Source organism: Archocentrus centrarchus, chromosome 21, assembly GCF_007364275.1.
Source record: "Archocentrus centrarchus isolate MPI-CPG fArcCen1 chromosome 21, fArcCen1, whole genome shotgun sequence".
NCBI lineage: Eukaryota > Metazoa > Chordata > Actinopteri > Cichliformes > Cichlidae > Archocentrus > Archocentrus centrarchus.
In genome coordinates this window covers 3,667,774-3,680,830 of record NC_044366.1, presented here as the reverse complement: position 1 = coordinate 3,680,830, position 13,057 = coordinate 3,667,774, and the positions used below count along the sequence as shown (strand labels likewise).

The 13,057-nt window shown below is 41.4% G+C and overlaps 1 protein-coding gene across 2 annotated transcripts in view; it reads left to right on the top strand.

Annotated features, from left to right (window-relative positions):
- Positions 1 to 13,057, top strand: part of LOC115800443 (inactive dipeptidyl peptidase 10-like) — a 145,457-nt gene that overhangs the window by 115,733 nt on the left and 16,667 nt on the right. For both annotated transcript variants that reach the window (XM_030757805.1, XM_030757804.1), the window contains exons 6-12: positions 2,577 to 2,629; positions 2,910 to 2,991; positions 8,105 to 8,225; positions 8,823 to 8,977; positions 11,556 to 11,653; positions 11,743 to 11,866; positions 11,957 to 11,995. In XM_030757805.1, coding sequence (XP_030613665.1) covers positions 2,577 to 2,629; positions 2,910 to 2,991; positions 8,105 to 8,225; positions 8,823 to 8,977; positions 11,556 to 11,653; positions 11,743 to 11,866; positions 11,957 to 11,995 — 672 coding nt within the window. The remainder of the gene's footprint in view (positions 1 to 2,576; positions 2,630 to 2,909; positions 2,992 to 8,104; positions 8,226 to 8,822; positions 8,978 to 11,555; positions 11,654 to 11,742; positions 11,867 to 11,956; positions 11,996 to 13,057) is intronic.

Genomic DNA, 13,057 nt, shown 5'->3' with positions numbered 1-13,057 from the left:
CGGCCTCCAGTGTCTGCTCCCCGTCGCCGCCGCCGCATGCCCCGCGGTCGGCCTCCAGTGACCCCTCCTCGTCGCCGCCGCCGCTGGGAGCGCGGTCGGCCTCCAGTGACCCCTCCTCGTCGCCGCCGCCACTGGGAGCGCGGTCGGCCTCCAGTGACCCCTCCTCGTCGCCGCCGCATGCCGCGCGGTCGGCCTCCAGTGTCTTCTTCTCGTCTCCGCCGCCGCCGCTGGAAGCACGGTCAGCCTCCGGTGCCTGCTCCCCGTCGCCGCCGCCGCTGGGAGCGCGGTCGGCCTCCAGTGACTCCTCCTCGTCGCCGCCGCCGCCGCTGGGAGCGCGGTCGGCCTCCAGTGACTCCTCCTCGTCGCCGCCGCCGCCGCTGGGAGCGCGGTCGGCCTCCAGTGACTCCTCCTCGTCGCCGCCGCCACCGCTGGGAGCGCGGTCGGCCTCCAGTGACTCCTCCTCGTCGCCGCCGCCGCCGCTGGGAGCGCGGTCGGCCTCCAGTGACTCCTCCTCGTCGTCGCCGCTGGGAGCGCGGTCGGCCTCCAGTGACTCCTCCTCGTCGTCGCCGCTGGGAGCGCGGTCGGCCTCCAGTGACTCCTCCTCGTCGTCGCCGCTGGGAGCGCGGTCGGCCTCCAGTGACTCCTCCTCGTCGTCGCCGCCGCCGCTGGGAGCGCGGTCGGCCTCCAGTGATTCCTTCTCGTCCTCGCCGCCGCCGCCGCTGGGAGCGCGGTCGGCCTCCCTCGTTGGGACTTTGCTTTGTGGCCCCTTGGCCTCTGCGGCCTCCTGAACTGTGTGTTTTTTGTTTTGGATTTCCCACTGACTCCCCTGAACTGTGGACTGTTTTTTCCCCTGCTGTTTTTGTTTTGTCATAGCTCCTGGACTGTTCCTTGTTTCGACCCCCTGTTGGACTGTCTCTGGCCTTGTGCCGTCGCCTTTTGTTCTGGTCCTGTGTTTTTGTTTTCTTCCTGTACGGGTTTGATTTGTTTTGTTCACGCCCTGTGATTTCTGTTTTGCTCCCTGTCTTTGTTTTTGTTTCGGGCCCTCCCTCCTGGTCCCCCGCCTCCCGCCCTTGTCTGGTTTTGTTTTCTGGTTTTGGCCGTCGGGAGCCGGCCTTTAAGGGGGGGGTACTGTCACGTCCTGGGCCGTTTGCCCAGCGTTTTGTGTTTAGTTTATTTCCTGAGCTTCTCCTCCCAGTATGTTTGTCTTGTGTTTCCTAGTGTTGTGATATGTCTGCGTCTCTGTCCTGAGTCTGTGCCTGTTCCCCGTGTTTAGTCAGTATGTTCCTTGGTTTGTCACTTCCTGTTTATTTTGACAGTCTGGTTTTCCTGTGCTTTGTGTTCAGCTTTGCTTCCCCTGTGTAATTAGTTTCATTTGCCTCACCTGTTGTTCCCTGCTGTTTCCTCTTGCCCTGATTACCCAGTGTGTATTTAAGCCCTCAGTTTCCATGTGTTCCTTGTCGCGTCGTTGATGGTTTGTGCCCGCATGTTCCTGTGTTCCCTGTGCCTGCCCTTCGTCTCCCTGTGCCTCCCTTCCAAGGTTTTTGTATTTGTGTTTCCCCCGTTGAAATAAATCCCCTTTTTAGTTATGTTTGCTTCTGGAGTCCTTCATGTGAGTCCTTCCTCGTCCGTTTCCTCCCCGGCCATGACACTCACCATGGATGGATGGATGATGGATGGATGGATGGATGATGGGTGGATGGATGGATGCTCTCAAAGTCCATAAAACTAATGATTCCATCCGTATCAGATTACTGGGGGAAAAAAATGCCAGAGATCGATTTGTTTTCATTTTTTTTTTAAATGGTAACTGTTGGGTTTAAGTGCCACTAATGCGATCCAATCATAGCTTGTGTTGTCACAGAGTGTCAGCTAAACTGTGGGATAGAGTGCTTTCATCATTAGTTCTATGACAGAACAGTAAAGCGTTGTTCCCACTTCAATGTAACTTATCTAAAATTGAAAACCATGCTGTGTTATTGCTGCCACTGTCCAATTAAACACAGAGTCTGAGTCTGCGCGAGCATCACAGGTCAAACAGGGCGAAGCAGCCGAGGTAGAAGCACGTCGTTCTGGCTGATGAAAGGCTAATGCAATTTCAAAACTGCAGCTAGATCTTTGGTATAAACAATAACTAGTTCCCAACCCTTAGAAACCCAAAGTATCAGCATTTAAAGGTGAAATTTTCCTCAGACAGCTGCCATAGGGCTCTTTTGCTTCAGTACAAAGCAAACAACAACAAAACAAAATATATATAAAATACTCCCACTGGGGATGACATTTATTGAATAAATTAATGAAACAATGAAATTCAAAGTTGTGAATATGAAAAAATATAAGAAAAATAAACTTCAATAACTTGGATCAGAGCCTAAACTTTCAAAATAATGTTTCTAAACTGAACGTTTCTTTTATCTTAAAATGTTTTAAACGTTTCTTCTTTACAGAAAGACAAAAACAGCATGAAAAATGGCGAAAATGTTTTATGTTCTGTTTACATTAATATCAGGATGTGTTTTTGTTGTTGCTCTTGTCTGCTTTAATTAATAGGAAAAATATAATTTGTGTTTGTGTTTCAGGTCTACCAGCACTCTTTCTCTGCATCATACCTGCTCTATAATCTATACACAAGGTGAGGAAACTTAGAAATGAATCCTAAATAATATAATGAGATGACTTCTTATTCATTTAATGGTCCTTTAAGAACACCAATATCATACAAATTAGGACAAAAACATCTGCATGTTATCTTTAACAGAGGAAATGATGATATATTTGCATCCATATTATATTAAAAGATAAATAGATGAGGCAGAGCTAATATTCACCTCACTGAGATATCAATGACAATTGCATGTGTCAATGCTTGCTGGTCTAATTTTGTGATAATTTTATCATTGTCATTGCGTCAGGGAGGTGCGGGAGCTCAATCCTCCAGAGGTGTCTGACTCGGTCCTCCAGTTTGCTTCGTGGGGTATTCGGGGTCAGCAGCTGGTAAGTGGCTGAAGGGTTTAATAAAGGTGACTGACTCTAAAAACAGCTGTGTTTCAGTGACTCTTCCATTCATTCAATGGTTGATTTGATTCTGGATGTAGTTTTTCCAGGATCATAGTTTTATTAGGTGTCCCATTAGCTAAAGCAATGCAGAAGCTTCCTGAAGTCCATACAGAGACGTGCAGTTAAGTCCACAGGTTTATGAATAATGACACATTTTCTTTAATTTTGCATCTGTGCACCACCGTAGTGGTAAACAAACAATCAAGATGTGGCTGAAGTGCAGATTTTAATAAAGGTATTCAATCAAATGCTTTGAATTAAACATTTTTACACACATGCATGTTTCAGGTACAGCTGACCTTCCTCAGACATTACAGGGAACAAGCTATATATATATATATATATATATATATATATATATATATATATATATATGCCCACGTCTAATCATGATCATGTGATCATAAATGCCCAACAACCAAACAAAAAAAGAAAGACATCCATACAAGCATGTGCACGTCATTATATATTATATGACAGAAAAAACTATACAACTATACAACCCAGGCGGTCTCAGCAGATGACTGCCCCCCCTCCCTGAGCCTGGTTCTGCTGGAAGTTTCTTCCTGTTAAAAAGAAATTTTTCCTTCCCACTGTCACCAAGTGCTGCTCATAGGGGTCGTTTTGACTGTTGGATTTTCTCTGTAATTAGTGTAGCATCTTTACCTTACAATACAAAGCGCCTCGAGGTGACTGTTTGGTGTCATTTGGCGCTATATAAATAAAAATGAATTGAATTTGTTGAAATTGTTCACTTTTTCCAGAAATAAAAACCCTTCACAGCATCTAACCAAGTCAAGAACGGTCTCGAGGATGTAGACGTATTATTGTCAAAGTCTACAATTCAGAGATGAATGGAAATACAGAGGATTTACTACAAGGTCCAAACCACTGATTAACCTCAAGAACAAAAAGACCAGATTAGAGAACATCTAAAATCAAAGATAAGCATCTGTACCACTACACCACACTGCTGGACAATAATCAAGATGAAGAAATAAATCAGAGCATGAATTACCCATGCACTTCATTTTTGTGTCAAATATTTTGCACATCTTTTAACAATAAAAACACCAATTATCATGTGAGCAACTATTTTATTTAGATGTTTTGTCCAACATAATTTAATGTCACAATGCGTGACCGGGCTGTGCGTCTGTGTATGGAGGCGAGGACCCAATTGCAGGACGCAGGAGACGGCAGGTAAGAGTGATGGGAAGTGAATATTTATTTAGGTAGGAGTGCAGTGGCAACAGTAACTAACATATGAGGCAAACAGACAAAATAAACCTAAACTGGGAACAAACCATAACTATCATTGAAACAGGGAGCCAGAGAGCAGACACAGCTGGAAAACAACAACAATCCAACAAAGGACAAAAGGAAGACTGAGACTAGAAATACACAGCAGGGTAATTGGGGAACAGGCGACAGGTGAGGGCACAGCTGAAACTAATTACACAAACGAAAAAGGGAAGTAAAACTGAACACAGAACACAAGGGACAAGAACTGGCAAAATGAAACAACTAAATGAAGACAGAAACGCAGACTCGACACACTGCACAGGAAGTAAACACCACAACACACATAAGACCAGAGACATGACAAAGGGGCCGAACAGACACAGGGGAACCACACAGGGAACAGAGAAGCACCAAGAATCACTATAACAAATATGGAGCAGTAAACAAACTAAAACTCTAAATGAATGAACTAAGAAACACCGAATCATAAGAAGGAAAACACAAAATGCTGGGCATAAGGCCCAGGACCATGACATTTACTGACTTTGCCACACCAGTAATGAAAAAGGTTTAAAATTGGACACATTCAAGTCCAATTTATTATTCTTTCTTAATTAATTTAACCACTGATTGCAACTCTAAATGTAAAACTGTATTTAACTCATTAACTTGAATGTAACTTTTCCCACTCCATCTACTGAGGGCTGTGTTTTATTCAGTATGCATTTCCTCCTCAGCAGCTGCATGGGGCACAGCACAGATCGCTCCAGCCCATAATTCTTTTCATCTCATAAATATTACAGTTACACAAATGCATGCAAAATATTCACAATAAAATCCTGCCTCTGGATATGAAAAACAATGCATAAATAAACCGTCCTCTCAGAAATCTTAAATGATATGGGCTGTAATTTGATATATAAGTTTAAGCTTTTCCAATGATGACCAGGAATGAAAATGAGTGATATTCCATCCCATCATGAATTTCTAAACATCGCTTTAGGCTTCTAGACATAATGGAGCCAGAAAACAATTGTCGAGGTAAAAAAGAATACATGGACATAATTGACTGATTATCTGGTTCTGGCATCTCCATTTGGAATTGGTGCTTTTGCCTACAAAAGTCTTGGTAGTGATTATAGAAAAAAAACACTGAGTGCTTCAGCCATTGTAATTCTGTGAGGTCTAAGACATCATCAGTCACAAGCTAAGCCTAACCCCAGTGCAGTGAGAATAGTTGGTTGTTTTTTTGTAATTATTCAAAAACTATTTTTCCCCCAAAGTCTATTTTGCCTCCCTTCATAATAAACATTTACGGTTATTGACTTAGACCTAAAAGGGTTAAACTGTTAATATTAGTAAATTAAAGGACCCACATAAGAGGGAAAAAAACACTTATTGAGGTTCAAAAACAAAATCCAGAATGCAGAAAAATCTGAAATTCAAATCAGGGAATCAGGCAAAGCAGCACGTAGTACCAGAGGGAAATGCACAGATGCTAAGACAGAGACTAAAGGGAAGCATAGCACTATATATACACACTGAGGGCTAAGTGGGAATCAGGAAGCAAAGGTTGAACATAATGAAGACAGTCGCGGGGAAGAAGTAAAACTCAAAGCCGAACACAAGAGACAGCAGCAAACCATCAATGCAGAATGGAAAACACACAGAGAGACAAAGAAACTCACACAAAATATAATACAGAATTACACTGGGGAGGCAGCTGACTTAAAGATAAAAGTGAAAAGGAGAATACAGGACTGAAACCAAGGCAGGATGCCCCAAATAAACAGTCAAAAGTTGGGACACATCTTCTCATTCAATGTTTTTATTTTTTTACATTTTTTTTTCCTTCATTGTAAATTAAACTGATGTCATCCAGACTATGAAGGAACACATGAGGAATCATGTAGTAAACTTAAAGGTGTTAAATAAACCACAATATGTTTCAGATTTTAGAGTCTTCAGAGTAGCTCCGTTTGCTTTGATCACAGCTTTGCACTCTTGGCATTCTCTCATTCAGCTTCATGAGGTCATCACCTGAACTGGTTTTCCAGCAGTCTTGAAGGACTTCCCAGAGGTCCATTCCTTGTGTTCCTTGGGCAAAGCCATTCTCTTCCTCTTGTTGTTCTTCCTTAGAAGTGGCCTCTTTGTAGCAATTCGACCATAAAGTCCAGATTCACGCAGTCTTCTCTGAACAGCTGATGTTGTCATGTGTGTGCTACTTGAACTCTCTGAAGCATTTAGGTGGGCTCTTATCTGGGGTGCTGTTAACTTGTGGTTTCTGAGGCTGATAACTCTGATAAACTGATCCTGTGCAGCAGAGGGAACTCTTGGTCCTCCTTTCCTGGGGGGGTCCTGATGAGAGCCAGTTTCCTCATAACGTTTGATGGTCTTTGCACTTTGGATACTTTCAAAGTTCTTGAAATTTCTCGGATTGACTGCCCTTCATTTATTTTTCTTTACTTAGTTGAGTCGTTCTTGCCATAATATGGATTAGAACACTAATCAAACAGGTCTATTCACTGTATACCAACTCTACCTCTTCACAACACAACTGATGGTCTCAAACACATTAAGAGGGCAAGAAATTCAAGAAAATAACTCCTGACAGGCACAGCTGTTACCTGAAAGCCATTCCAGGTGACTGCCTCATGAAGCTGACTGAGATGTGCAAAGCTGTCATCGAATAAGAGGCGCCTACTTTGAAGAATCTAAAATATAAAACATCCTGGTTTGTTTAACACTTTTTTCTTTACTAAATAATATATTTACAAATATTGTATTTCTTCATAGTTTGGATGACTTTAGTATTAATCTACAATGCAGACAATTTTTAAAAAATGAAAAACCACTGAATTAGAAGGTGTGTCCAACTGTTTGACTGGTACTTCAACACAATCAACACAAGAATCCACCCTCAAAACAGAAGAACCCAAGCTCCGAATATTAGAATACAGAATAACCTAAACGGAAACCGAACCTTCAAGGATTCAAAACTCAAACTCACAGGACCGTAATATAAACAGTAAAAGAACTGAAATGAGATGGAGCCCAAATCTTCATGCATGCACAAAGGTGAAAATCAATGTTTAATTCAGGATCTTATATAATTTTCTCCACTGAGGAAAAAAAATCACTGATCAGAGATCGTTTCTGAAGTTAGAGAACAGACAAACTCCCCTTAAAGGAAACAATTATTGTGAAAAGAAGTCAGTTTCACTAATCAAGCTGTTGCTGAAAGACATCTTGTTGGGCGACCGGAGCTCTGTGTGAGTAATGCCTCCAACGTGCAGTGCATCGTGCACCGAATAATCAGTCCATTATTTTCTCCAGTGCAGAAAAGGAAGGTAATTAAGCATTCGATAGCATATTTATCTCGTTTCCTCAGTATTTATACCTGCCCCCAGTGGGACCTGTTCACCAGGAAGCCCTGCAGCAGTGTGTCACGCTGCTAATGACAAAGTAATATTCATTACTTATGAGCTCTCCCAGCATATTTATCTGTGTTAGATGAGCCACTCTCTGAGTGTGTTTTTATCAATGGGCCAGTGATTCGCTGTAATTTGTTACCTATTTGCTCAGTGGAGTCGTTCTATCACCTCGGCCCAAAAAAGAAACTGTGCCATAATTTCAAAACTAATATATGTCTAAAAAAAGCAATGCATCTTAAAATGGATACAATAAATCAAGTTTGGGAACATAAATACAAGCTGGTATTATCTTTCTGTTGCTTCCATACATTACAGCACCTGTCATGCTTTGGTTTCTTACTACATTAAAATATCTTCTCTCTGTTCCACAGGTGTACATATTTGAAAACAACATCTACTACCAAATGGACGTGCAGAGCAGCTCGTGGAGGCTCACATCATCTGGGGAGGAGGGGATCATCTTCAATGGCATCTCAGACTGGCTTTATGAAGGTAAGAATGAGGCTGCAGGGTCACAAAATGCCACAGTGAAGATGAACTGCAGAGTCTGGGATTCTTCGGGGCCAGTTTTGCCCCGTAATGTGCAGTAACCATGTATAAATAGGACAGCATGAATGGAAAGACAAAGCCTACACAGGCCAAAGGTTCTTCAGACCACTGCTGATGAGAATGCTGTGAGGTAAAAACAGAAGTCCCTGATTTTCTGTCGTATTTTACAAAAATAAGCTTCATTACTAATGACATACTGACCTCGACTGACAAAACCTCGCTGATAGTGAACACGAGAGTTTTATTGCTGTTGATCTTGGATACCTTACAGTTTTCAAAATAACTGCAAACCAACCTCACAGGACTATATTATCTGTAGGTTTTATTATTTGAGTTTGCATTACAGTAAAGTCATTCATATAAATACAGATAATACTTTCATTTTTATGCAGCAACAATCTTTCACTTTGTTGTTAAAAGACTCATCGCTTTCATTTTCTTTAAAAAAGTTTGACAGTATTCATATTTTCTGTAAATAAAATGCCAATATTTATAAATCAACAAACTTCCATTCTTCTGGCTGTTGGTTTGTTTTCCCAGAGATGGTGCTGCACACTCAGGTGGCCCACTGGTGGTCACCCGACGGCTCCAGACTGGCTTACCTCACCATCAACGACTCCCTGGTCCCTACCATGCTCCTGCCCCGCTTCACAGGTTCCCTTTACCCTAGAGGGAAGCAGTATCCTTACCCGAAGGTGGGACTCATAAAAGTCAAGCTGACATATATAATGTCTTTATTTATGGGGGTTAAAACATATGACATCACTGCTCTGATGCTGGGTTCAGACATGCTGTTTGTGCTGAATGAGGTGGAACCTCAGTTTCGATGTGCACCCCAAATAACATGCATTTAGAGTCCTTGGTACTGTACAACCAGCTGACTCTACTATAAATTGAAAAAAGAATATTGCTCCTTTTATTACAGCTATATTGTATCAAACCAGTGCTATCAGTAATACAACTACAAACTCTCTCCTTAAGCGGATCCATAAAGGTTAGTGAATCCTTTAGTTGTTTAATTCATGTCAGTGCTGACTTCCTCCCTTTGAAGAGGGATGGCTGCAGGGATCTATGGCTCTGGGAGGGAAACGAGCATGATACGCTTCAGCAAGGCAAGTTAACACACCTCCCACCTCTTGATGTGGATGTTTAGCGTATCAAATGCGTTTTAGATGAGAGATTGGCTGAGGAAAACTTGCAAAATGAGGGTCATAAGGTGGAGGGCAACCTCATTTGTTGGTTTAGACCTGACCATAAATGGGGAGGCATGGAAGGAAGGTTTCTTATTAATGAAGCGCTGCTCCTGCCTGAGCTTACCCTTGCCCATACAGTATAAAAATTTACATGGAGATTTTGTTGCGTTCATCCTTGAGTGAGGTCAAAGTTGAAATATTATGGGATTAAATGAAGCAGAGATTTAATTGCCTTCTCATTCATTTTGTCTCTGAGAGCAGTGATGCTGCTCAGCTGTCTGACAGTTATATCTCTGGGTCAGTCACTCTGGGATAAATTTGTGTGGGTGGCTCCTCTGTGAGGGAATATATGGTAAAAAGCACACCCCACTGGGAGTCCTTTATGGGCATATTATTTAAAGTGACAAACTGTTCCACACTGCAGCCTGGCCCATGCTGGAGTTTCCTGACCAGCCTGAATATGTGAACGACAAGACCAAAATTATGGCCAAAAGAGGCGCATTGGAGACACAGCCTCCAGAAGTTGATCATAACACTGTACACACAGTTAATGATTGTGGTATGGATTTATAGGTGTGTAACGTAAGTGAAAAACAAGCCATTATGCAGCCTGTGTTGAACACTGTACAAACAGGTCATTTGACCTGAATGCCAAAAAGCTCACAATAAAAATGTTAGTACCTGTGCATGGTGTTTGCAGCCTTCATCATCTCAGTTTAGCATGTTAGCATGCTAACTTTTGATAATTACTTTAACAGTAGACAGCCCAGTCTCACTCCTGACTCACAGCTTACTTGATACATGGCCAGCACCCCGTGGCCTCACATTTGAACAAATTTAAAACATCACTTTACAAGGTGGAAGGTTACTAAACCTCATCGAGCAGGTGTTTATGGGTCACTGAACAGTTTGGGTCTAGATGGTTAAGATACACCAGTACAATCAGAATACGCTGACAAGTTTTTAACCAGCGCCAAAAGTGGAAACTCAAGTTTTACACTCATAAATGATCAAAAACATGTTATAAAGTAGCTTTGTAAAAGTTTGACTATAAGTTTAAAATTTGAAGATGCTAGCTAAACATAATAGATAAAAAGTTAAAATGTTGCTGAAGTTTTAAATAATTGCTATTAGTTGAATTTCATAACTAAATTGGTAAAAATTAGTCTGTGTAGCTATAAACAGATTAGTAACTAAAATTAATGGACTGGAAAAGTAACAGTTTAGCCCTGTGATAGAGTTTGGGCTTCATCAGAGAACTGGATCAGTGCTCAAGAAGATGGATGGATGGATGGATGGATGGATGGATGGATGGGTGGGTGGATGGATGGATGGATGGATGGATGGTTAACTGTAAGTTGTAAAGCTGAACACACTTGAAAGTTGTTGAGGATTTGGGGTTTTGGTTGAAAGGTGCTTGAGATAAAAGACAGTTGGGAATCATCTCTCAGTATTATGATTGCAAATGGTTACATATACTATAAAGTATGTTACTGTATTAGAAAGCAAGGGAAAATCATGTATTCCCCATTGAACATTAGTATCACCAGGGTTCAACTGTGTTTATTCCATCAAATTACTGATCCATCACATCTTACCTCTATGTGACAGATGTGATCAGCAGAACAGGATGGAGTTATTCCAAGATGCAGTTTTACCTCCACAAGAACAGAAAGTGAAGGATTGGAGGAGACATGAATAATAACAAATAAAAATAAGTGAGCATGAGAGTGCAGTATTGTCATCTTTGTGATGTGTTGCTTTGTATTTTTGAGATTTCCTTTGTCATGCAGACTAATGAGCTCCCTTTTTGAAGTAAGCTTAAGTGAAGGGAAACAACTGACATGCCCAAGGGGCTGCACAGCACGCAGCAGCACAGTTTCTTGTCTACCTTTTTAATATTCTCATTATATTCCCTTGTGAAGTCCTACTGGCATGAATGAAAGCATACAAAAATAGAAAAAAAATCACTCAGCGTTTACTCTGATGCCTTCACTGTGTGCAGTGTATTGTGGATTTTTACATCAGGTTTGATTAGGCCTGTGAATGCAGTGGTACAGCTCTGCTCTCTTCACTCTAGATGGGACAAATCAATCCTGCTGTCAGACTCTATGTCGTCACTCTGGATGGCAGCGCCCTCACAACTGAACTGAAACCTCCCGACAGTTTTGAGAAAAGGTACAACTTAAACCAGCTTCTTTTTGGACAATAACACCAACGCTGCAATGATTCAGGCTCCTTAGACGCCGTTTGCTCGTCTCCCCTAGTGACTTCTACATCACCATGGTGAAGTGGGTGACAAAGGAGAGGCTGAGTGTGCGTTGGGTGAATCGAGCTCAAAACATGTCTATTCTTTCTCTGTGTGATGCAATACAAGGCAACTGCACAAAGGTTAGAAACCTATTGCTGATAATTCCTCAATCCTCGAAAATACAGTAAATAAATGGAGGTTTTAAAACCTGATTTATCCTTTCAATGCAGAAACATGTGATGACGTCAGACAAGTGGCTGGATCATCAGGTGAGGGTTTCGTTAGTGTTTTATTTAGCTTTTTTAATGTTACACAACACTGATTTTAATACTAACTTTGCACATCATGAGGTCATTGTGATTAAAAAGTAATCCATTATCTACATTAGCATTACTTATTGAGAAAAGTAATGTGTTAGAGTACTTCTGCATTACCAAAAAAACCAATGCATTGGTTATATTGTCCAGAAAGTCTGCATCATTCCTCTACATGACTTGATATCATTGCATAGAGAGTAGAGTTATTTCAGAAATCTAACGGTTTCTGCTTCTGACCTTCTTCTCTGGCTACACCGATGTTATGGAGCCGTGTTTAGCTTGTTGTTGCTTCTTTAAAACGTGAAGCAGAGCTCCTTAGCAGCTGACAGATACTTCTTCTCACCCTGACAACTAATGCAAATACTTCCAGGATGTAAAGGCTGACCTCTCTGCCATGCTGCTAGCTGGCCTAAATTATTATTATTATTTCTTTATTTGTTTAGGAAGGACAACACATATTGACAAACATCTGTAACAATGTAAAATATGCCAGATTATAGCCTTAAGGCTAATTTCCATCCGTAGTCCTCCTAACAAAACTAATATCACCTCATTTAAAATATACGTACATGCTTAAAAAAAATTACATCACTATCACTACTACATCACTATGTGTCCAATCATCATCAAATGATGATTGGACACATTCCACGAGTACACAGGAAGTTTGAGGGACACCACAACGCTGCAAAGTTGTCGGGGATTTTCTTTTGTCCTCTTTTATCACAACAAATATGACATGAAAATATGGTAACCTTTTAACAGTGACACATTCCTGATTGGAAAACATAACTTAACAGCTGTTTTTGTCTAAAGCCTGATGGGAAAGGAATAAATTTAAGCCTGTGAGCTGATCTTGTTACATTGATGTCACTGTGAAAGTTGGCAGATCAATAGGGATAAAAATGATAAATTAGATGTAATCACTGAGAAAAAGTTCATTTTTACTCTGTTCTTTGACTAATCAAATTTAAGATACATAAAATCAAGGTTTCAAATGAACCTGCTTCAAAT